General features: G+C 18.9%; 1 protein-coding gene across 9 annotated transcripts in view; it reads left to right on the top strand.

The window, feature by feature from the left end:
• LOC122717791 (potassium voltage-gated channel protein Shab) overlaps positions 1-26,346 on the top strand; it is a 71,201-nt gene that overhangs the window by 39,988 nt on the left and 4,867 nt on the right. For 4 of the 9 annotated variants that reach the window (XM_043942187.1, XM_043942185.1, XM_043942184.1 and 1 more), the window contains exons 5-8: positions 942-1,025; positions 9,972-10,241; positions 13,736-13,960; positions 25,582-25,783. In XM_043942187.1, coding sequence (XP_043798122.1) covers positions 942-1,025; positions 9,972-10,241; positions 13,736-13,960; positions 25,582-25,783 — 781 coding nt within the window. The other 5 variants (XR_006347246.1, XR_006347248.1, XR_006347247.1 and 2 more) reach the window with 5 other exon arrangements.

Genomic DNA, 26,346 nt, shown 5'->3' with positions numbered 1-26,346 from the left:
ATATTCTAAAATCTTTCCAAGATATTATTAGTATATATATATATATATATATATATATATATATAAGCAAAATTAATATAAAAACAAAATTATAAATTGATTTGAACTAAATTGAAAGTTTGAAAAATATAGTTTTTGTTTAAGAAATTATATTTTCATTAAAATTCTGAAAAAAAATTTTAAAAAAAGTTTTACATTTTTTTCTAAAAAAATAGTTTATATACACCACGATTTACGTATTGGTTTATGCATCACAAACATCCTTTCTTTAACAAATTGACACAATTGTAATTTTCCTTTTTTCCCTTGAATATGAGAAATTTCTCTCTCTGGCTCCACGTGATCATATATTGCTTCGTTCGTGTTTCCTTTTAAAGCACCGTTGATAATAGGTGCTCCATTTCATTATAGAAATTGAAGAATCTCTCGCTTGTTACATGTATAATGAGGAACGAGGATTATGCGATAACTGTATCCAATGACCGACACTCCTTGCGAAAACTTTTATTCGAGATACAGTTATTCGATTAGAAACAAGGTAACTAATATCACATGAAAATTTTTTTCTTGAATGCGTGCTTCAAAGGATTAATTAATGTGTTCGCTTGTTCGGGAAGCGCTTGAATTATTTTGTATCAAAGCGGAAAAGAAATACTTATTAAGTTGAAAAAGTTTTAATTAAGATTTAATATTGATTATTGATTTTTTTAGTTTGAGTACAAATTTAATTAATAAATTTATTAATACTATTTTTTAGCAATTATTAGAGAAATTGAAACAATTAAAGAAAATTATTTTTGCAAAAAATATTTGTATATATTTATCATAAATGAAATTTTCATATGATAAAAAAAAAGAACGAAATAATTTGATCGCATCCGAGCAGGACGAGCTGTGTGTTACGAAAAGTAAAATAGGAAATTGTGTGTGTGACATTGTAGGATGAAGAGAAAAAAGACAGCAGAAAATTCGAGAAAAATGATGAAATACCTAGCGAATTCGAGTGTTGCTTTTGTACTACGAAGGTATTTACGATCACTAACATTCTTCCTTAGGCGGCACTACATACACCAATGGGCTGTTGAGAGAATTGGGACCAAGGGGACTAACTTCTTCTCTCTCTCTCTCTCTCTCTCTCTCTCTCTCTCTCTCTCTCTCTCTCTCTCTCTATCTCTGGATCTATTTTATATTATGATTTATTTTTATTGCTTTTTGTCTTTGCCAGCAATATCTGATCATTAAAGAAAATAAATATCGCGCGAGATGGTGTATTCGTTTGTCCCCTGGCTTCTATTGTCTGTCCGCTATTATTGTATACATTCTATTATAGCTGATGCACAACTTTGTTCATATGTATAGTCCACTGGGTGTATGCACTGCCTCCCTTCTCACTTCAAGAGAGCACAACTTTTCCATTGACACGATATCAGTTCATTCAAAGCTTTAGACGCAACCGTAGCTTCTTTACACTAATTTGACTTGCGTGTAAACTCGCAATTTTATAGGTCAAGGCACGGGCATTGTCATCATCGTTTATGTCTGGAGATTACACCATTTAACGAAACCTGATGTCTTCATCTCTAATCATATATAAATCCTTTTCACCTAATCCTAAATAGAGTTTAGGATTCTAGTTTACTCTAGGAAAAAATTTACCCAGTTCACAGTGGCATGTCTAGAAAAGTAGTGATTACTTTAATTAAACAATTTTTAGATTTTTTTTGGTAGACAAAGCAGAAAGTAAAAATCTTTCTAATATTATTTTTTAATTCTTTGTAGATTTATTTCATATCATTATTTGACTTATTTTATTTATTACTTAATTAGTTTAAAACTAATTTATAATATAGTTAAATTAAAATAATATAATATAGTTAAATAATAATATATATAATATAGTTTAATAAAAATTTAGATTGTAAAAGATTAATAGTATTTATTTATTTTATGTTAATTTTATTTAGAAAATTATATACAGGAAAATTTTTAAGAAAAATTCAATTTTTCTTAAATAGACTTGTATTCTAGAAAACCGAACAAAATTATATATTTATATTTTATATTTATATTCCAAAAAAAATTTTTTAAATTTGTAATGAATAATTGTATATTGAATCACATATCCTTTTAATGTAAACTAATTTCTTGATTTAATTTTACAATTATATTTTTTAAAAGTATAAAATATTATCTTATTTTTAAAAATAAATTTATTTTTAAAAATTCTATTGTTTTAGAAATTTAATATCTTTTTAACATATCTGTGATACTGGGTATACTAATCATTAGACATAGTATAAATATTAGGTATTTATGAAGTAAATTTTTTTTTCTTTTATTATATTTATTAAGTAATTAATATTTCTATATTTTTAATATTTCTATAATTGAAACAAATAGAATTAAAAACAAATCTAAAAAAATGAAGATATTACTTTTTTTAAATTTTTTTAAATTAATTTATCTATTTGATCATTTTTTAACAATGTATAATTAAAATATTATCTTTAATTTTATTTAATTAAAGTATCATTCTTGCAATAATTTTTTAATAAATTTTTTATGCGATTTTTGCATTACATATGTAAATCTTATTACTTTTAATTATTTATTATTATTATAAATTTTTATTAAAAAATTATTATTTTCTTTTTTCCAATGATATATTCTATTCATTATTGTAATTAATTAATTTCATTTTTTCATAATATATTGTTTTCATAATTTCTTATATATAATGTGATAAAATATTTTAAATTATAGTTATTTGCATATGCCTATTATATATATATTTATTTAAACGAATATACTACTTTTTCGTTCTTTCTTTCTTTCTCTTCCTTTCTAATGAATAATTTCCTGCTTTCAAGTTTAAAATAAATATCAAATTCGCACGTTAAATTCGTGCATGAATCACGCTGGCAATCATTGGAGTAAACTAGATATGGAAGAGAATTTACTCATGTTCAAGCAATTTGTTTGCAAGTTATTAATAATTCATACAAATATCTTGATATGAAACAATATTCCAATTGAACATCACCAAACATTTCATTTAAAATATTTCAGTAACAAATATTTGCTATAACAGCCAAATTATATATTATATGTTACATAATATTAACATTTCAATAATTATAATTTTATAATGAAATTAATAACAAGATGTACAATCTATATAAAAAATATTGTTATTTATTTTTATATATTTTTATATATATATATATTTTTATAATATTTTTATTACTTTATTTTTATTTTTGATACTTATGTTATGTAGATTCAAGTATATTCAAATTTTTATCATAGATATAAAAATATTTTTATTCAACATTTTATATCGTAAAAAATGAAAAATATTATATACAAATATTTCTTGTAATTAATTTATGGTACTTAATGATATATATATATATATATATATATATATATGACATTCATCAATATTTGAACACTTGATAGTTTAATCTAAATTTGATAATTTGATATGATAATAATTCATGCAAATTATTTAATTAATCGGTAAAGTAAGTGTATTATTTTGTAGATATATTATTTTTATGTATATACAAAATAATCATTATATAAAATAACGATCAAAAACAGAGAGAATTTAATTTTTAAAAATTATTTGAAATAGTTACAAGAATATAACAACATTAGAATTAGTAAATGTTAAAATTTTGTATTCTTTATTATTATTATGAACTTTTAATAAAATTATTGATTTTCTTTATTATATTATATTTATTTATTATATTATATTTTCTTTATTATATTAAATATATATAATATTAAGGTTAATTTCAATTTAATATTTCAAGTGAGATAATAATTTTCAAAGAGTTCAATAATTTCTTAATATTTCTTTTTATCACATTTCTTTTAATGATAAAAATTTATAATATTCAACTAATGTTTTCTATTTTGTTTTTATAATTATTTTTATTCAAGTTTCTTTGAAATTTTCTTTTTTTGAAAGCAGAAAATTATTTTTTAAAGACATTTATCTTATACGATGACTAAATGTCTTAAACAAATAATATTGATTTAGTTCAATTTCATTGGCTGTATAAAGCAAATCACGCATAGATTTTCATTCATCTCATTATCATGGCATGATCGAGTAAAATTATATATAATCTGATTGATTTAGTGAATGTCATATTGAATCGTCTTTGTCAACATGTTGTATTTTTATTTAATTATAATAAATTGTAATAAATTTATTAATTACAGTATCTTTCAAAAATTGTATAATTTGTTTCTTTTCTTTTTATTTATCTTTTAAAATGTATATTAAAAACAATGCATACTAAGCAATCGCTAGAAACATTATGTTCTAACAATTAATTAATTTATAATAATGTTTTTATAATAAGTATTTTTATAATTTATAATAAGTTTTTAAAATGCTTAACAATTATAAATAAAATTTAAATTGATAAATATATACTTATATATATATAAGCATACTTATATAAATAATACAGAAAAAATCAAAAAAATAGAATCGCTAATCCATTTCAAGAAATCTAGAATTTAAAAAGAAGTCATTAAAATTTTATTTTTTTAAAAAAATTATATATAAGAAATGTAATGGATACTATTATTGATATTTTTATCTCTAATAATAAAATTAATAAACGATTCTATATAACTATATCTGGAAAAGTGATTCTGAAAACTTCGAATAATGTGTATACAAAATATACATGTAGATATTTTATTTATTGTTAAACAATAATTGGCAAAATAAATATTATTAATGTTGAACAACAATGATTATGAAATATATACAGTATTTTTAGCGATTGTAATCCATTTATATGTCAATTAACAAAAAATAAGAAAAGAAATATAGATAAAAAAAGTCAGGTGAAACAAATGCAATAATGACATGATGAATACGATTCTGCAGTTGCGACACTTACTCACGTAATACTATTAAATTTTGATAATCAAATTTTATGTGAACAATCGAAGTTTGCGCGATAAAAAATTATATAGATTAGATATTAGAATAATTTTCAAAAATCATTGTTACGCGAGCTAGTGGCCAAATAAAAGGCAATGCTCGAATTTCGTCGATAAATAATACTGTTACACTTATACAATCGTCACTTTTCAATTTCCAGAGCGTATTTCTACTTCAATTTTAATTGGTCGTATCTTTTCATCTCTTTTTAATCACTTTCAATTTTCAATTTTTTTTTATTATTTTCTATGGATTTTTATTAGATTCTATGCATTTTTGTTTCGAAATGATAAATTTGAAACACAGAATATATGCTTTTTATGAATAACGATCCATATTTTGGATCATTTGAACCCAATACACGATCTCAAATTTATGGGTGAAAATCAAAGAAATGATTTATAAATAACATTCAATTTTTTTCAAATTTTATTAATTAAAAATATCGATTTATAAACAAATGAGAAAAAATTTTATATATATATAATTATTTAAAACTTTATTAAAAAGTTAAAATAAAAAGATTCAAAAGCTATAATAAAAATTTAAAATACAAAAAAAAGATAAAATTTTAATTTTCGAATAATTTTCAATATTTATTTTCAATGGATGTATAAATTAATTATTTATTGAATAATTACAAAAACATAATTGCATAATTGCATTTAAACAATATTGTAAAAAATACATATACAATTTATAAAAGTTTTTATATAAACTATCTAATAAACAAAAGAAAAATATTCGCATTATTATAAATACGAATAAAAATTTATAAAAAAACAGAAACGAAATATAATCATACTTTGTTAAATTTGTAATATAAATTTTATAATTTAAATATAGTAAATAATAAAAATTTATTTGAAATATATATACTATAAAAAAATGGAAATATTTACAAGAAATTATTGAACATAATGAATTGGAAAAACTTTCAAATAATGCAAGAATTATAAAAAAATTAGTGAATATAGTGATTTTTTTCATTTAGTTTTATGCTTAAAGATTTTTATGCTATCTAAATGAAAATCAAAGCTCTTCTTATATAAGTAAGAATGGGAGTGATATTTGTTTTAAAAAACTATAATTTTTAAAATTGTGTTAATTTATATTTTTATAGTTTGAAATTTAAAAAAGATAAAATAAAAATAAAAAATTAATATGTACATTACTTTTTTTATGCTTTAATGACAAACTTTTTTACAGATGTCTTTTTTCAGCAGATTCTAAGAATGTGACTATTTTGCTTAATGATAAATCTGATTCTTTCTGAAGCTATCGAAATAAAAATAAATAAACAGAATAAATAAATAGAATTAAAATAAATAAAAATAATTTTTACATTAATATCTATATCTATTAATTATCCATCGTTAATATTGCATATAAATATTTATAAAATCATACGAGAATGAACAATTTTTTTCTGTTTAATTAAAATAAAAATTTTATATTCATTTAAATAAATATGAACATATCTTTATAAAATATATTTATAAATATATATAAATATATTATATATTTTATAAAATATAGTAAAAACAAATCTTTATTTTTTATTTTTAAATATAACACATACTTATTTTTCCACAATCATCATCTGCTATATATATTTAATATATTATAAAAAATAAATATATAATTTTAAAAATAAAGAATAAATATTTTTTTTTACTGTTGTTTAAGATCTCGTTTATTTTTTATTTAAGCAAACACCTAAAATTTTTAATATTAATCTCAATAAAAAATAGTTATAAAAATAACTTAAAAATAGTTTATAAAAATATTATTACGTAAATAATAAGAAATTAAATATATTACGCAAAAAAAAATTAAACTAAAGATGAAATTAGAAAATTTATAAAAAATATGATTTATACATAAAGCAATAAAATTTTGTATCAATGAAATAATCAATTTTATTCTTATTTATTATTATTATTTTTTTATTATTTATACAAAAAAAATCACAAGATAGAATAGATTTTATATTCATTATTCTATCAATTTCAAAAATATCGAGATGTAAATAAATGTTACATTGAATCTTTTTTGTTAATAATTAATAAATAAATATAATTATTATTAATAAGTATAATTATTTTAATAATATTTACATCAAAATATCTTCTAAATTAATGATTTTTCGACATATATCGAATTAATATTATATTTTTTTAAAAAAAAATTAAAAACTGCATTAATTGATGTATAAAAAAATATACGATTCTATTTAAGAAATGAAAGTTGATTTTTATATGTTCTTAATAAGTAATATCTACAAAAAATTAATATTAATATATATACCTTTTAAAATAATTTAATATTCATCAAAACATTTTTCGCTGCGAATAATAATAATGATGTAATTCAAAGTAATAATATTTAATGAGACACTTTGTATGTATTCTTCTGTTTTTTTATGCGTAATATTTCAAATGTTATGAAAAATATTTCATAAATTTAATGAAATATGATTATCAAATAGTTTTTTTATATTCATCTCTATTTCTTGATAAATTTTTATTCATATTTATACAATGCGATTATTTTTTTCTTATTTATTAGATAATTTATCTAAAAAAAATATTTTATAAAATATACATGATACATATTTTTCAAATATTATATAATAAATAATATAAATAAATATAAATAATAATAATAATAATAATAATAAATAAATAATATATAAATAAATAAAATAAATATATATAATAAATATTATATATATAAATATATATATATATTATAAATATATAATCATATAATATTTTAATTAAATATTAATAAATAAGTATTAATTAATGCGAATATTTTAATATGATTATCAGTATGAGAATATTTTCCTTTGTATATATATATATATATATATATACATACAAAAATTGATCATTTATGAACTTCATAAAGTATAAATTGAATTAATTCATAAAAATGGAATGCTTTAAAACTGATCAGAATATACAACAAAAATAAATTTTAAATAAATCTATTTATAAAATCTAAAAAAATACATAAAAATATAGAAATAAAAAATGTTAATATTTAAATCAATTATAACTTATTTTAATCATTTCTTTTTATCTTTAAATATTTCTTTTTTTTTATTTTAGATTTTTTATTTATTATGTTTAAAGAATTATAATTATTATATTATTATAAAATAAAAGATGAAATACAATGAAATTAGAAAAAATTTTAAAAATATTTTAAATAGAAATTAAATATATATTAAAATTAATTCATAATTCTTAAAATCAAAATTAAATAAAATTATATAAATCAAATCAATTTATTATTAATAAACAAAAAAATATTAATAAATTCATCAAATTTGTGCATGATCAAAGAAGAAAAAAATCTAATTCATCTTTGTATATATTATAGAAAAATTTAAAAATCTTTCATATTTAAAATGTTAAGAAATGTATTCCGCAAAATAGTTAATTACTTCGAAATTTATAGAAACATCGATGATCAATAGATTGGATCTAATGATTAAAATGTGGCTATATGCTTTCATGAACTATATTTAAAAATAAGTATATAATAAATATCTTGTTTCAGTATATATATTCAGATATCTATTTCTTATATTTTTTTAAAATATATTTTTCAAAATAAATAGTCATTTTCAGGATATTTTTTATTATTAACTAATGATTATATTTATTATTAATTTATCCTATATTAAATCGTAATAAATCCAAATCTTATTATTTCCACATCCATAAATCATATTTATAATTTTGTTAGAAAAAATTATTTAATAAATCTTTAAACAATTTTGTGTTACTTTTATATTCATAAAATATATCAACAAAATTTAACTAAAAAAAAAAAAAAATTAAAATATCTGAATATTTTGTATTCTATTTGATAAATAAAATGAAAAATCCAATCGATCTGATATCGTGTAATGGGTTTAACAATGCTTGTTTCACTTTTCATTCTTTCAGCATGCTGTCTTTTAGAAACAGAAATATTCAAAATAACAAGCACGATATCAGCTAATATATATAGAATTTTTGAATGATTCAATGAATGTCCGTATTGTGATTTGTTGCATCTAATAGGTTCTGGCAAGCTTTGGGAATACAATTAACAAACAATTGTTATTTTACTTAAGTTTTTGCACTTTATTACAGGCCTACATATATACTTATATATATATTAACTTCGTTTAAATTATTAAAAAATTCTGGATCGCATCAGGCGAGTATAATGTTGAAAATAAGAAGATAATATTAAATAGATTTTTAATTATTTGGAAAGCACACAAATCAGTTTTTTTCCTTCTTTTCTATTTTTAGAATATATATTTTATAGAATATACATTATATATATATGAAAAAGTCATTTTTTTTTAATTAAATGAATGTGCGTAGCTTTCGTCATTAGATTAATATTTTTCTTGTATTTAAGTTAGTTTCTATAGAATAGAATGTACTAATATTAATATTAAATTATATTAATATATTAATATTAGCATTAAATTATACTAATATACTAATATTAATATTAAATATAAAAATCTATTAAATTATTGCTTAAAAAAAATTTTAAAAACTAAAAAACAATATTAAAGAATTTTAGAAAAAATCTTGTAACATCCATTGGTTTATTATATTCTTCTATGGAATAATTATGGTTTTTATTATAATCAAAAATTAATTATCAAAAAGTATTTAGTAATGAGATGACAAAATATTTTACGTACAAATTTACAACAATGATAATTTTGTCTTCGATCCGATTTTCTTAACTTCAATAGATAATAAAAAATAAATAAATTTGATTTTATTGATATGGAACATTTTTGATTTAATAAAAATAAATATCGTCTATTGATGATAGATACGCCATTTTATATAAATTTTTATAGGTAAATTTTTAGGATTACATCTAATGAAGGCGACGCTTGGTTTGCGGCGATTCGTCTTCACCGTCAACAAACCGAGACTTTTTACCTTGGTCATGTTTCTAGGAATACAAAGAGTTCAGAGATGCGGAAAATATAATGCCACTGGCGACTAGCGACTTTCGTAACCCCATCTGCCAGGAAATGAAGTCGATGCGATCCGGAGTCATGTCAACAGAACCATCCGTGCATCAGCAGATTTTCGCAACAGAGATGAAGATATCTGCGCTGCAATCAATGGATACCACAAATTATGGAAAAATATACAACGAGCAAGGGAGCATAGACAGTTCTGATACGTATGCCAGCTGTCAAACTCACCCATCTCATTCGCAGGTATAGCATGAAATTGATAGATTGCAAGAATCTGCAAATTGAAATCAATTTTATAAAATATCTATGTGTCATATTGTTTTCTTTTTTTATATTTATTTTTTCTTTGTTTCAATATATATAATATTGACTAATATTTCTTTTTTTTCTGTTTTCTTTTTTTTTATAATACATTATATATATATACATATATGTATAATATGTTTAAATTTTTTTATACAAATATATACAATGAAATTTTCTATTTTTTTAACAATAATTATATAATATATAAGATAATAAAAAAAAGACCTAAGATTTTAAATCATTATAAAGTATAAAAAATATTTAATCGACATAAAAATCTAAAATTATAATTTTAAAAAAAATATAAAATTTTATAATTATATACAATTTTTTTTAATATAATTATGTAAATAATTTTATATAATTATAAAAATTTTATATAATTTTTTTTTCAAGTCTGAATACATTACAATCAATTCTCATTCAGAAGTAAAGTTGATATCATTCATATTTAAAATAATTTTTAAATTACTTATAATTAGATAAGAGTAAGTATTCTTCTCAGCCAAATTTGTATAGTTCTCTAAGAAATAATGTTTTTTACATACACATACACACACATATTAAATTGAAATCATTATTAATATTTTTCATGTTTTTTCTTTATTATACATAAAACTAATAACTGTCATTTGTACTCATATCGTATGAATATATGTATGTATATCTATTTACATAGGGGAATCTGAGAAGGATTGATACATTTTTGAAAAAAAAAATTGTATAAAAAAAACTAAATAATATTTTAATGATCTTTCTGCATATTTAAAAAATGTTTTTTCATAAATGTCTCAAACCTCTCCATCTGAATATGGAAGGGATAATACAAAAACAGAATAGTTATTATTTTAATAGTATAAATTTAACAATAAAATTTTTTATTTTTTGTTTTTGTTCGAATGATTATATCAGAACATTGACTGTGACATTATTTAGAATGCATTTGACATTAAATCTAATTAAATCTAATTAATCTAATTAATTTGACATTAAATCTAATTAAATCTAATTTGGTTTTTTTTTTTATTTGGTTTTGATATATTGGTAAAAAATTGCAATAAGTGCAACTTGCATCTATATATCTTTATTTTCGTCTATATTTTCAATACTTGTGTCAAAATCCATAACATTAATTTTTATTAACATTAACATTATATATATACAATATTACAAATATCACAATTAAGATTTTAGTTAACTGAAATTAATAAATATTCTATTCATAATTTTTTTTTTCGTTTGTAAATTTATGATGTTATAAAATTTGGATAAAAAATTTGTATTTTTCTTATTTTTATATTTAATTATATATCTAGATAATATCATTTTATTGATTTTGTATTTTTTAGCTGTTGTTCTTATTAGTTTATTTTTATTAATAACTTTTACTATAGCATTTTTAATATATCATCAAGTGAATTTATTTAACAATTTTTCCATTTAAACGATATTTATTAAAATAAACAAATTTCTATTATAATTTGTTTGTTACAGAATATCTATTATAAATTATATAAGGTTAAATTTCTGGGAAATATAATACATGTATCAAATTTCCCTTGATTATATCTTATATCTTTCCAAACATAGAATTTTAAAAATAACTTTAACTTTTATTACTATTATTTAACGTTAAACTGAAAGAAAAGAATTGACATATAATATTGAAATGTGTAATATTGAATATATTTTCATTTAAAGTTAATGATATTTCATAAAAATCAATATAATGATAAAAATTTTATATAAAATAAAAATTTATATTTTTCAGCATAAATGTACTTCCTTTACTAATATATTTTTAAAGTAATAATTAGGCTAATTTGCTTAAAATAATTATAATTTAATATGATCTACACAAAGTATTATATACTAAAGTATATGCTTCTTTTTTATTTTTAATATCGAAAATATAAAAATGTATTAAACTTTCTTATATATCAATCTTCCCAGTCTTCTCTATATAAGATATTAATATTCGATACTTTTGAAAAATCGATTCTTAAATTAAAATACAAAAGTTAATATACAAAAATTATTGGTTGAGATTTATTTATTAAGTCATAAGCAATTTTCGTTAGATGAAAAGAGATGAGCAAATAAAAATAAAATTTTTTCTATCTATTTTGCTTTAATAAACACAAACTTCAATTGCTTATAACTTATATATATATATAATAAATAAACTTCAATATTATTCTATATCTTTTGTATACTTTTTATTTGGCCTCTAAAATTAACTTTCCAAAATATTCTACGAATATATTAATATTCTGTATACAAATTCAAATATTTCTTATTTCTCACATTATACAATGTAAATTTTTTCTTGTTAATAAATATAATTTTTAAATCTTTCAGCAAAAATTTGCATTAATTCTTCCAATAAAATTTATTAAATAATATTATAATATTATAAAATAAATTTTACATCAAAAAAGTTGACGTTTTATGATCAATATTGATTAAATTTTTTATTTTCTTTGATAAAAACAATGTATAGAATAGACATATGAAATAATATTTTCAATCAATTATTTAAGCACCAGCCATTTTATATTGTATGTATAACTTATATATAATTATAAAATTTTTGTTTACCATTCTTTATTTATTATATAATTTGCACAAAGTTATTGTATATTTCTTTGCGTTGATTGTTTCAACAACAGGAACGAATACTAATTATCATAGGTTTCTTCTGCTGGTCATTCGGCGGATAATAATAAGGTATAATACTATCATACTGCCGAATTAAATTATAAATTTTTACTTTAGTGCGAATAAATGTTATAATAAATGAAATTCGCAATTTACAATATTTTTTTCTATTTAACAATAAATGCTAAAATTTTCAATTAAATTTGTAAATAATTTTGACAAGCTTGAAAGATAAATTATCAAATTTAGTTTGAATAAAATCGAATGTAGTTTAGGATTCTCTAAAACCTAAAATTCCTATAATTTAGAATTTTTTAGAGTAAAAATTCCTAAAATTTAGAATTAGTTTTATAAAAATATATAATAATAAGTGAGTTTTTGGAAATAGAATATGAACTTAAAAAAAATTCAGTTCAAGATAAATATTTACTTATGAAAAAGAAAATAATGTTTTCAATTATATTTTCAATCATTTCGTTAATTTATTTTTATTTTGATTGATAAACTGCTGTAAAAATATTTTAGCATGTTTGCCAATATTTTGCTAATATTTTATTATATTCTATATTTTCTATATTTTTATTATTAATATTTAATATTAGCATCATTTGAACATGTATTTACATTGAATATGTAATAAAATTCATATTTTTATAAAATTTGTAACAATAATTCAATCAACTTTGAAAAAAGTACATATTTTTTAAACCTTATGTTATAAAATATATAAATATATGATATAATGCATGTAATAATGCACTATTTCACAGGGTGATTTGACTGAGGAAACAGACAGTAATCTCTATGTGAATCCCCTGGAAGCTGCAGAAAAATGTGGAAATAGAGTGAAGAAATCTGCTTCCAGTGAAATTGGACGTAATGTCGACGCATCACCGAGTATTGAGTCATCAAAGGATCTTCGTCCCTTTAATGAGGGTAGCAAGATTACCTTAAATGATACAGTGCCCAAGCACAAAAAAATTCGCATTCAGGAGGTATATTTCTCATTTTCATCATTCTTAATTTTTTCTTCAATTGCCTATGCACGTGTATTCATAAAATATCTATTAAATACTATTTATTCACCAAATAATATAAAACTTTTTTAATTGTTTTTTTTTAATTATAAAAAAATTTCAAAGAAATAATCTTAAAATTTTTGCATTTGAATTATATTTTATTGTAATATCTTATATGTTCAAAATTGTCCCTATAGATCAAAACACTTATACATATATAGATTCATATTTTTATGAGCATAACTACACATTGAAATTTATCTTATATAAATATTTGTTTTAGAAATATTTGTTTTAGAAAGATTTAAAAAATATAGAGAGATATAAATATAAATATAAAAATTTATTTTTCAATTGAAAATTTTTATTTTTCAAATAAATTTTATTTTTCAAATAAAAATTTGAGTATTATTTGAACTAAAATAAATAATAATTTTAAAAATATCATTTTATGATATATAAATATAATATGATATATAAATATAAATGTATAAGAATATGTTTTTTTTTAAATTTTAAAATTTAAGGGATACATTTTAATACATAAGATATTGCAAAAATTGAATTTTTGAAATATCTTGAAATAGAATATACAAGATGATACTATGTCATAATAATGAAAGTATTAAGAAAAATTTCTAAAAGAAATTTAAAAAAAAAATTTTTTTAATTTTTTAAAGATTGAGAACTAAATATAAAAAAGTCTGTAAATATTATATACTTTATTATACTTAATATAATAAACTTTATTATATTTTTATCTTTTCTTATAATATAATTTTTTTTGTTAATTAATAATGAATTTCTAAAATATAAATACAAAATTAAAATAAAATTATTAATGTTCAATCAGTAAAAAGATAAATTTCGATATATATTGTCAATACACATTTTGATAGTCAAAAAATTTTTTTTATTTGAAAATTTTATTTTTAATTGTATACAGTCTTTTTTATGCTCAGTTTTCATTTATTTTTCATTACCAAAATAAAAGTATTATATGTATTTTAATTTCCTATTATTGTACACGATAATTATGCATGATGAATATTATATTTAATGTTCATTTTTTCTTCATTGTATATGTCGTCAAATTCTAAATTTGGCTGATGAGATGAGTATAAGATATAAGGAGTTTTCGGTATGGTAATAAATAAATGATTTTGAATACGAACATTTGCAAGTATTAATTTTAAAATGAAAAATGCATGATTTTCATTAGTATGTAGTTTTATCTTAAATATATATACATATATTGATATTATATAAAACATCACTTTTATTATATTTTTTTATAATTTTAAATCATGATGATAGTTCGCATAATATAATTCTAATTCTTAATTTTCTTAATTTTTTAATTTTTATATAGCTTTTATTTTCTATTTTTTTATTATCTTTTATTTTATAGTTTTAGAATACAGAATTTTAGAATTTTAAAATAGAGAATTTTTCTATACATATTATATATACATATATAATATGATTAATATAATCTAATTTTTCATTTTTTATTACCATTTTATATATATATATATATATATATATATATATATAAGGTATTTCATAAATTTCGATAAATAATCCTTCTATTTCAATCTGTAATTAAATTCAAACTTATGAATAAAAATATAATTTTTTATATTTGAAAAATTTGAAGAATTTCAAATTTTTTGCAATAGTAGATCTATTCGATTATTATACTTATTACTTTAATATAAATGCATTATATTTTTTTATGATAACATCTTAAGATAAAAATATATTTTTTTATAAAAAATGTTATTCACTTTTAATTTTATTTGTAATTTAATTTTTTTTTTAATTATAATATGCTAAAATAAAATTTAAATTAAAATTAAAAATTAGAATATAGATATAAATATATAGAAGAATATAGAATATAGATATTTCTAATATCATTAGAAATATATTTATTTAATATAAAATTTAAAACGTATAAACATAAATATTAATAAAATTTAATTAAATCACTAATTTTTATTTCAATTATTTCTAAATCTTTCTTTATTTATAAATAAATATATTATATGATATATGTATATTTGCATGCATTTAATTGTTCTAGCATAATTAATGTACAGGATAGATATTTCTAAATATCTTTATTATTGATATTTATTTTATTATTATATTAGAAATATAGAAAAATTTATTAAATGAAAGTTGTATGATGCCAAAAAAGTTATAATATGATAGTAATAATTTTTTTATAGATAAACGATTTTTGGAGATTTCAAAGTCATTTTTTTAAATTATTTGCTGCATTTTTTTAAATTTGTTATTCTTGACAGTATAGAGAATATTTTAAAAGAATGTTGTAAAAAAAATTTCTTGCAAATTTTCTTTTTTAAAATTATTCCAATCAATTAATATATGATTAAATAACAAATCTTAATTTATAATAAATATTCAAAATGATGTCCGTTTGTATCGAATCCAGGTTACCAAAATTTGTACATTTTTTATTATTTTTAGATTATTTCATATTTTCGTTGTTATTTTTTCGAATGTATAATATTTTTTTAAAATTTACCAAAAAAGCAATCAATATATGATATAATATTTGGGAAACAAATTAGCTATAATACATGATACATTATGTTCTATGCACTGATTCAGGAAAATACTATTAAGTATAAGTCTTTACTATGTATTCGTAATATGCATAGCACTTATCATGTATAATTTTCTATTAAAATCAATTGTGTAGTATTTATATTTATATTATTATATTTTGTATTTATATTATTATATTTTGTAGTAAAATAGAAATCAATTAATCAAAATCAATTCGTAAAATTTTCATATTTTACATGTTTTATTTTTGAAATCTATCAAATTATTTAGAGTCTATGATATCATATTACACATTTCTCTTAATCAGTAAGATAATATTTACTCCTTATGCAAATTTATTATTACTAAATTGTTGCTTCATCAAATAATAAAATAATGATTAATAAACGTTTTTTACTTTTTTAAACATAACAAACAATAATAATACAATATAGAGCAAAATTTTAAAATATTCTGATTTTAATGTTAATCATATCTTTATAAAAAAAATAATTTCAGATAAATTTGTTTTAAAATCAGATAAATTTGTATTAAAAATTGAAAAAACATTAAAAATTTTAAAACTCAAAGAGATTTTCCATCGACAATAAAATTGCTCCATATATATATTATACATACATACAAACTTTCATTCAAATAAAAATTTTCAGGTTAAATGAATTTTCTTCTTTATTTAAGATAATCAAAATATTATTATATAAAAGTATATATATATATATATACAACTGCAATCAATTCAGAAATGATAATAAGAACGCATAAGTTTCGACAATTTGACGATTTCAACATATGATTTCAATATTAATCTAAGGAAATGCTATTTCGAACATTTCTTATTAAGTTAAGATTTGTTATTTAATCTTATATTTATTATGAAATAATTTCGAAATAAATATTATTAAACTCATTAAAACATTCTCTATACTGTCAAGAATAGTATAGAATATAAAAAAAATATAGCAAGCAATTTAAAAAAATAAAAATGATTTTGAAATTTTCAAAAACTTTCAATCTATAAAAAAATTATTATTGCCATATGACTCTTTTTGTATTGTACAATTTTTATATAAAAATTTTTTAGTTATTTATATTAACGATTTCTTATCAATTTTGATAATATGTTGTCAAAATCATTATAAACAAATTTTATCAAATTTTATATATGCATTATATATTAATATTTTACTTTCCGAGATATACATAAAAATATTTTTTAAATTGAATTATTTAATTTTAATTCTATTTGAATTAGTTTTAAATTGAAAGTTGGATTAGAATTAAATTAAGTTATAGAAATAGAAATTGGAAAAATATCAGCATATAATATATGCTGATATTATATGAATTATTAAATGTCATTATATCAAAAAATGTAATTATTCTTCTTGTAATAAAATTATATTTTTATCAAAATAAAAATTCAATAACTTAATCTAATAAAAATTCAAATACTTAATCTAGCAAACTCAAAATACAAAACATATACAAAATAATCTTATTTATATTTGTTTATAAATACAATAAGAATAGTAATACAATAAAATAGTATAATATTTCGATCAGTATTTATATTATCTTTTTTTTATTTAATGTCACATCAATATCAAGATTGTTAACAATAACTTAAATTAAATTAAATATTATTATAGTTTTATATATTTTGTGAAATAATTTAATATTCTTAATGAACTTAAATAAGTTTTGTATTTTTTTTTTCTCAAAGCTTTCCTTAAGTAATAATTCTAATTTGAATTTATCACGAAGAATGATATATTTAAAATTAGATATTCTAAGTCAGATATTCTACTGTTATTGTAGAGAAAACTTTATAAAATTGTTCTTTTGAGATATTATATGAATATATGAATTTTGGTATGACCAATTCTAATCTGTGAAATGATCTCTTCTGGATAATTTAATATTTGATGAGCGATGCTTTAGAAAAGTCTAAAAAATATTAGTAAATATTATTATCTATAAAAACTTTCATTATAGTTTTGTTAACGAATTATTAATAAAAAATATTGGCTAATCACGGAGAGCGTAACCTAATAATGTTGATTATACATTGCCTGAGCACGAATAAATCTATTCTAACTTCCATTATAACGCTAGTTTATTTTTTGCTTCTTTTATTAAATCATCCATACAATATACAAATAATTATAAATGAATCCAATAGTAAAACTTAATAAACATGATATTTATTTATTTATTCATTATATGATTTAATGATATATGATTTAATATAATATATTAATATAATATAATTTAATATAATTTTTTATCAATAAAAAATATTTATTATATTCAATACATTTTTTTCGAGATATATTGCTTGAACTTATTTGTGCTCAGTCGATCATATGTAATCAACACTATTAGATACGCGCTCCGCGATTGGCACGTTAACAAAACCGTAATGAAAGTTTTTGCAAAGGAAAATGTTGTTTGAAATTCTCAGAAATCTCCAGTTCTTCCAGATGTTCAAATTTTTGGAACACTCTATAGATAGCGATTTGAAAAAATTATTTGGATAAGTTGATTTATTAGAAATAATTAATATTTTGATTGTGAAATTAATACTGAGAAGTTTCCTTCTGAAATTGAGAGGAGATTTACTTGATTTTTCAATTTTCAAAAAAACTTAAGACATATAGGCTCAAGACTTAAGGCTTAAGGCTCATTTATATATTATTCTAATATTATTCTCAAAGCAGCATTATATATTCAATTTCTGAAAAACGGTTTTTTGTACTATTGAACCAATTGTATTATAATTCACTTTAAATCTCACAATGGATTTATATGTGTTCATTAAAATTTATTTATTTGTAAACTTGTTTATCTTTCTATGTATTAGTTGCTATTTTATATTTAATCGTAATTGCACTCTTTTTTATGATTAGTAATGTGAGCATTCTACGAAAATATATTGTCAAAAATAATGTTTAATATTTTAATAGAATCTATCTATTCGAATTATCAAAATAGTTTAAGTTTTGGTGAAATGTCTACAGAACACAATATATTTGATTTTATTATTAGAAAATTTAAAAATATAATTTATGTGATCAGAAATTTATTTAATAATTTTTAAAAGAAATTCTGTATAACATTTTCTTTTTTATCTTTATATAATATAATAAAATCGTCTGCAAATAAATTTTACCTGAAATAGATATTATAAATATAATTTCATTTATAACAATTAAGAATAATGTAACAATGTAAGACATTGATTCTTGAGGAATACCATTTTGAACAATTTTTTCAGATAGTGTATTATTAGTTTTTATTCTAGTTTCTATTCTGTTTTCAATTTTTAAAAAATTTTAGATGAATACTAAGATGTTTCCTCGAAAGCCTAATTTTTCTAAGATTTTTAATACTCTTTTTCTACAAATTATTATTTATTTCTACAAATATCATAAGATTTCTCAATCGATATTAAGGCAATATATTGTATGTTTATTAAATTGTTAAATAGATAAATAATTTGTATATTTATTAATTTTATTTATTAATATTTATTATTATGATCAATAATGGAATGATGAGTTATAAAATTTTAAATAATGATATTATATTGTTAATTTCAAATATCTATAAAAATCTTCTATTTATCATTTTTTCCATTATATAGTTATATAATATGGCAAGAAAAATAGATCAGTAATTTTCAGAAAATATAAAATTCTTTCCAGATAATTGAAATATAAATATAAATAATAAATAATTAAAGTATCATTCTATGATTTCAGAAATTGTTGTTTCATATAAAATTAAAAATAGACTTGTAATTATTGATTTGCATACTATAATAGATTGGAATTGACATAGCGCATCTTAAATAGATTTTAATTTATTCCATAATATTTTAAATGTGTATCTATCTAATAATGACAACAAATTTAATCATGACTATTTTTTATATTCTTTTATTATTTTCATTACTATTTTTATATTTCGAGATGTTCTCTTTTGAATATTATTACTATTTTATCTCTTTTATCAGCTTTTGTATCTAAGATATTTTATGAATATTTTAAATGTTTTGTCTGGATAATTTTAATATAATTTTAATAAAATGCATTAGTTAATATGGAAATAAATTCTTCAGCTAAATTAATAGTATAATGTGAGTTAATATTGATAGAAATAAAAATTAATATTTAGATTTGATTAAGATCTATTAATCTAATATTTATTCAATCAATAAAGTTAAGTTTTCAATGAGGAAGAAAATTATTATAATTTGTAGATTATTTGGTCTTAATTAAAAATAGAAAATGATTATTATCGTAATTTATGAAAATAAGCTATATTAAAATAGATTGATTATTATCATTTAAAATGATAATATTATTATTGAGGAAGATTTTTTTTTAGTGTTTTTTTCTCTAGCATTAATTATTTCCGAATTCTAAAAATTATAACTATTGAAATTACCAAAGAATATAAAAGGATTCGATAAAATATCAATTATTTTATTTATTATTTTGATTTATTAAATTGATAAGTAAAAATATAAATGTAATTATAAGTTTGAGGAAATACGAATTCTAATTACAACTATTTTCATATTAGAAGTAATATTTAAATTTTTTGTAATTAAATTTTTTTTTTGTAATTAAATACTATTCTTCTACTAGTAATTTAGAAATTTCGATTAGTAATAAAGAAATTATAATTTTTAATTTGTTAATCAGATTTTAGATTTTTTCTCACAAACAAACTATATTAAATATATATAATTAACAAAATTTTTAATTAAGGCAAATATTAATAGAGATTAAGTTATAATTTATAAAGTTAGAGATAATTAATAATATAATGATCAAATCACAATCAGTTGATGTTGATGTGGAGAGATATAAATTGATAAAGTATTAGATAAACCAACATTAAGTTTTTTGATAATTCTACGAATTCTATTTTTGATACTTCCTTTCTAAAATAGAATAAATTTTAGTCAATATTTTAATTAATGTTAAAATATCATGTGTATATTTATGTTATTTTAATAGGATTATCAACTTTAATAGTTTGCCAAAAAGTTGATCAATTAGACGAGATTGATAGAAAAATTTATTAAATAATTTCAGTTAATTTAATCATATCACTAATATTGCTGATTATTTTGTTGGAGGGTTTCATAGATTTATTAATTAATGATTATATCATTTGTTGATGCGATGAAGTTTGATTTTCTATTGGAATTTTTGCACGTATATTTTTGCATGTAAATAATGCATTTTTAATATCTAAATTTATAATTAATTAATTGATCATAATCAAATTGTTTATTGAATGTTAGATATAAAATCATTTAAGAAAAGTTTGCCATTATTCGTGTTGTTCTTATTGAATTCAACTTCTATATTTTCATTGTTAATTAATATTGTTGTTTTAATAAGGATTTCGCAATTAATTAGTCATATATTCTTTTTACATAAAAAACATTTAATTTTATTAGTAGATGAAAAAATTCTCTATTAAATTATGAATAATTAAATAGAATTCATAAATTTTTAAAATTATATTATATTTTTAAAATTAAAGAAAATTTGTTACTCATAATGTAAAGATTCAGGTTCTCAAATCTCTACTTGAAAAAAGAATATCTTATATTATGATTTATAAAAATATTTTCTATATTTGTATGTATAATTGGAAAAATACTAAAAATAATTCTTTGAAAAGGATTAAGTAGGAGTCAATAATGAGTGTATCATTAATTGATAATTTGAGATGCTTAGATACAAAATTATTGACTGTACTATCAACTTTACTATCAAGATTATTGAAAGACAAATTATATAGCATTATGACCGTAAAGACGACTGATGAATTATAATTATAGTCATAACAAAAATATTTATGTTTGTACCATTAATTGCATCAATTATAATAATATTATTTTTTGTGGAATAAAATTTTGAAAATTATAAGTTTAATTCATTTGATAATTTTCCATTTTTTCAACATTATAGCTTCCATATTTAAACTTTCAAAAGTCTCATTGATATCAATCTTGTTGATAAATATGCATTATGCAATGAGTATGAAATAATAATTAATTGTAAAATATAGCACTATAGAAAAAAAAAAGATTGAAACAAAACAATAACTATAATTATTAACATAACAATAATGTATTTGATGACTCACGATAAGTAACGATCAGTATGACTAGAGACAATTTTTATATTATTATTACTTTGTTACAAATTGAATACATGATATAAAAAAATTATTTCAGTGATGTTGTCGGCCAGGAATTTTTCTAAGTTTTCTAAAAATCAATTTTTAATAAAAAAAAATTATTGATGGAACTCAAATATTATTTATTAAAATATTGGATATATATTACAAATTTAAAAATTATTTAAATTAAAAAATTAAAATATGTCTGTTAAAACACTATGCAATAACATGTACCTATAGACAAAAGTTGTTTAGAATAATTTGTTATATAATATTGTTTTGACTAACATATTTTAATCTTATCAAAATCGAGAAATTAAGAAATCGTTAATATAAATAATTATAAATTTTTCCATCTTTAAAAATAACGATTATATTCAAAGTGAAATTATTGCTTTATCTTGCATATATTAATTCTGCCTTTTATATTCGATTTTTATTTTTATATTTATCATTAATAATCTCGAATTATAATTTTCTTTTTAAACAAAGAACGAACTATATTCAAAAAGATTAAAGATTTATTAAGTATTAGAATTCAATATTAAAAATCTAATTTGAATGAATAAATGAATAAAAATTTAATTTTATTATCAATGAACATATGTAATAAATATCACAAATTTATATAAATTTTCATTTACCACATAACTAAAATAATACTCAAATAAAAATTTTCAATATCGTTAATATATCATTAATTTCGATTTTATATAAATAATTGACTTAAAGAAATTAATTAAATACGCGAAAATTTTATTATTTCATATTATTGAGAATTTTTTTATATAAATGAGAATTTTTCTCTTCAAAAGTTTATGATTATGCGAAATATAATTTCTATTAATTCCTGATCAAAATTATAGCACATCTTAATTTTTAATAATTTTTAAGACTAATGCAAATTATCCAAATTTTACATACATAACTAATACAAGTATAAGTATAAAGTATTTTTTGTTTATTGTCAAGTTTATTGTCAAGAAAAAGTAGTATAGAAGAAAATCAACTATAATTAACATATTTTTTCAAATTCAATTTTGAAATAAATTTGATTCGTTTATGTGAAGAATAGTTGCAAAATACACATATGAAAAACAATAAATGGAAAAGAATAAATGGATAAAAAGTATTGATTTTTGCTATATCTATATAAAATTATTCTATAAAAAATAATTTTTTTTTCAATTTTTTTTATCAATTACATCGTATCATCCTTCGCCAATAAAATCAATTTGATTTTTATTTCGATTGATTTTATAAAATTTAATTTATCATCGTAAGATCTTTTTTTGTTAAAATATACCGTTCTGAAGTTATTCCATTTTTTATTTACTGAGAAAAAAAATTTATGAATATTCTAGTATTATTTTCTTGAAGTAGGAGACTAATAAAGTTCTTACTTACAGTTCTTCAAAGATTAAGGCAAATTATTTTTCAATAAATTTTTGTTCATATACATTAAAAATGAAATAACTTCAAAACAATTTCAAAACAATATATATATATATATATATATATATATATATATTATTATATATTTCTAAACAAAAAATATGAATACATGAATGAATGATTTATCTCTGTACTCTGTAACTACTTATCGCAACTTGTCCGTGATAATCAAAAGGCTGAATTTATTACATGAACTCTGACAGTATGTCATCACTGCTTTTTTCAGTTTCACGAATCATCAAGATCGCAAACGGAGCACAGTTGAAAAATTGCTGAGGGCGATCATATATACTGAATGCCCTGATACTTATCAAAAAGGTCTATACAAATACACACAATATTGCACGTAATTAATCGTGCTCAAAGAAAAGACAATATAAAGAGAGATTATTGTTTGGCTTGCCAGATTATCCAGAGGCGTCGTTTATCTCGATTAAAAAGGTCATAGTTGCAGCGTAATCAACTTGCTATACACTATCAATCAAAAAATGATACGGGTATTATACCGTTGATTTTGTCATTCGAATCATTTAAATGCTTTAATAACACTCTTCTATTTGTTGACGACTAACTTGCTTGTATTCGCATTCTGTTTCGTGTATCTACTAAATGCATTTATTGCACTTGACTTTAAATTGAATATATTGAACATAAATTGAATATATTTAGATTTTATCTTAAATGTATATATTATGTATAATCAAAAATCATAAAAATATCCTTTCGGAATTTTAAAATGGTATTCTATTGAAATTATCATACAAACATGCGTTAAAAAAGGACTGTGTTCACAGTTTTCAGTACATTGAAGTGAAAAACTCCAATTGTTAATAATATCATTAATTTTTAAATTAAGATTAAATAATATCCTGCAATCCTATATTGATCACATATTATGCAATACATATACCATAACTTCAAATGAATTATTTATATTGTTAAAAAAATGATAACAAGTTATGAATAAAAATATATATATACATATACGATTAATTCCAATGAACTGAAAACATAAACTGAAAAGTTATTTTATATAAAGTTAGATTCGTTCCTAACATATCCCCAAACAAAAAAGAAAATCTATTCATCCAGCTTTCATCATCTCAATTTTTCGATTCAGGATCAAAGAAGAATTCATAAAATAATTTTTCTTGTAGATATTTATTTTTTTTTAACCATCATAAAATTCGGTTTATTGTTTATTATTGATCATTTCCAACAAATATTTATCAAGAAAAAATTGAAATGTGTATATATATACATATTTGTACTAACAAATAAATTAGTTTGCATAATATAGTGTATTAGTTATCCGGCACGGGTGATTGCAGAGCGTAAGACCTCGTGCGCAATTTATCAGCGATCAGGAAAGCATCGTGACTCGTAATATTACGAAAACGGAGACTACGGAGAACAATTATGGAGGATTACGAGGTGGCAAGCCATTTACGACCAATAATAGTTTAGCCTCGGCAACAAGAATAATAAATCATCATTTATTTGGCTCTAACATTGGACCCAGACATTACACGGGTAAGTAATATAGTTATGATAGATATATTTTATATATTACTATAAAGTGATATGTGTACAATATATAATTTATAATGATTACATACTTTCGCTATATCAGTTTGTCTTGATAATATAATATAACAAGTATCATTTGTTTTTTTAAAAAAATATTTTTCTTATTTTTTTTTTATTGAGATTAATCTAATAATTGATATTTTATTATCAACAACAAAATTTAATTATTAGAAGAAAAAATAATAATTTGTATATAGATATACAAATAAAATACTTACATAATATGTGTATAAAACAATTTATACTTTATTTTAACTTCAAATTTTTATTAGTATTTATTTTATTATTCTATTGTATTTCATTAAAAAAAATTTTAAATTATTACATTCAAATAATTGAAAATTATTTAAAAAAAATAAATATAATTTATTAATATAATTTATTAATGGAAAATTAAATAATTTAATATTTGTACTTAAAATTGTTAACTATACAAATATATATCATATGTATAATTTATATATATCATTTTATTATTTTTATGTATATATTTATAATTAATTATA

Source organism: Apis laboriosa, unplaced genomic scaffold (genome assembly GCF_014066325.1).
Source record: "Apis laboriosa isolate Shangri-la unplaced genomic scaffold, ASM1406632v1 scaffold58_cov148, whole genome shotgun sequence".
In the NCBI taxonomy this organism is placed as follows: Eukaryota; Metazoa; Arthropoda; class Insecta; order Hymenoptera; family Apidae; genus Apis; species Apis laboriosa.
The sequence above is the reverse complement of the archived record's forward strand: the minus strand, read 5'-3'. Positions and strand labels throughout refer to the sequence as shown.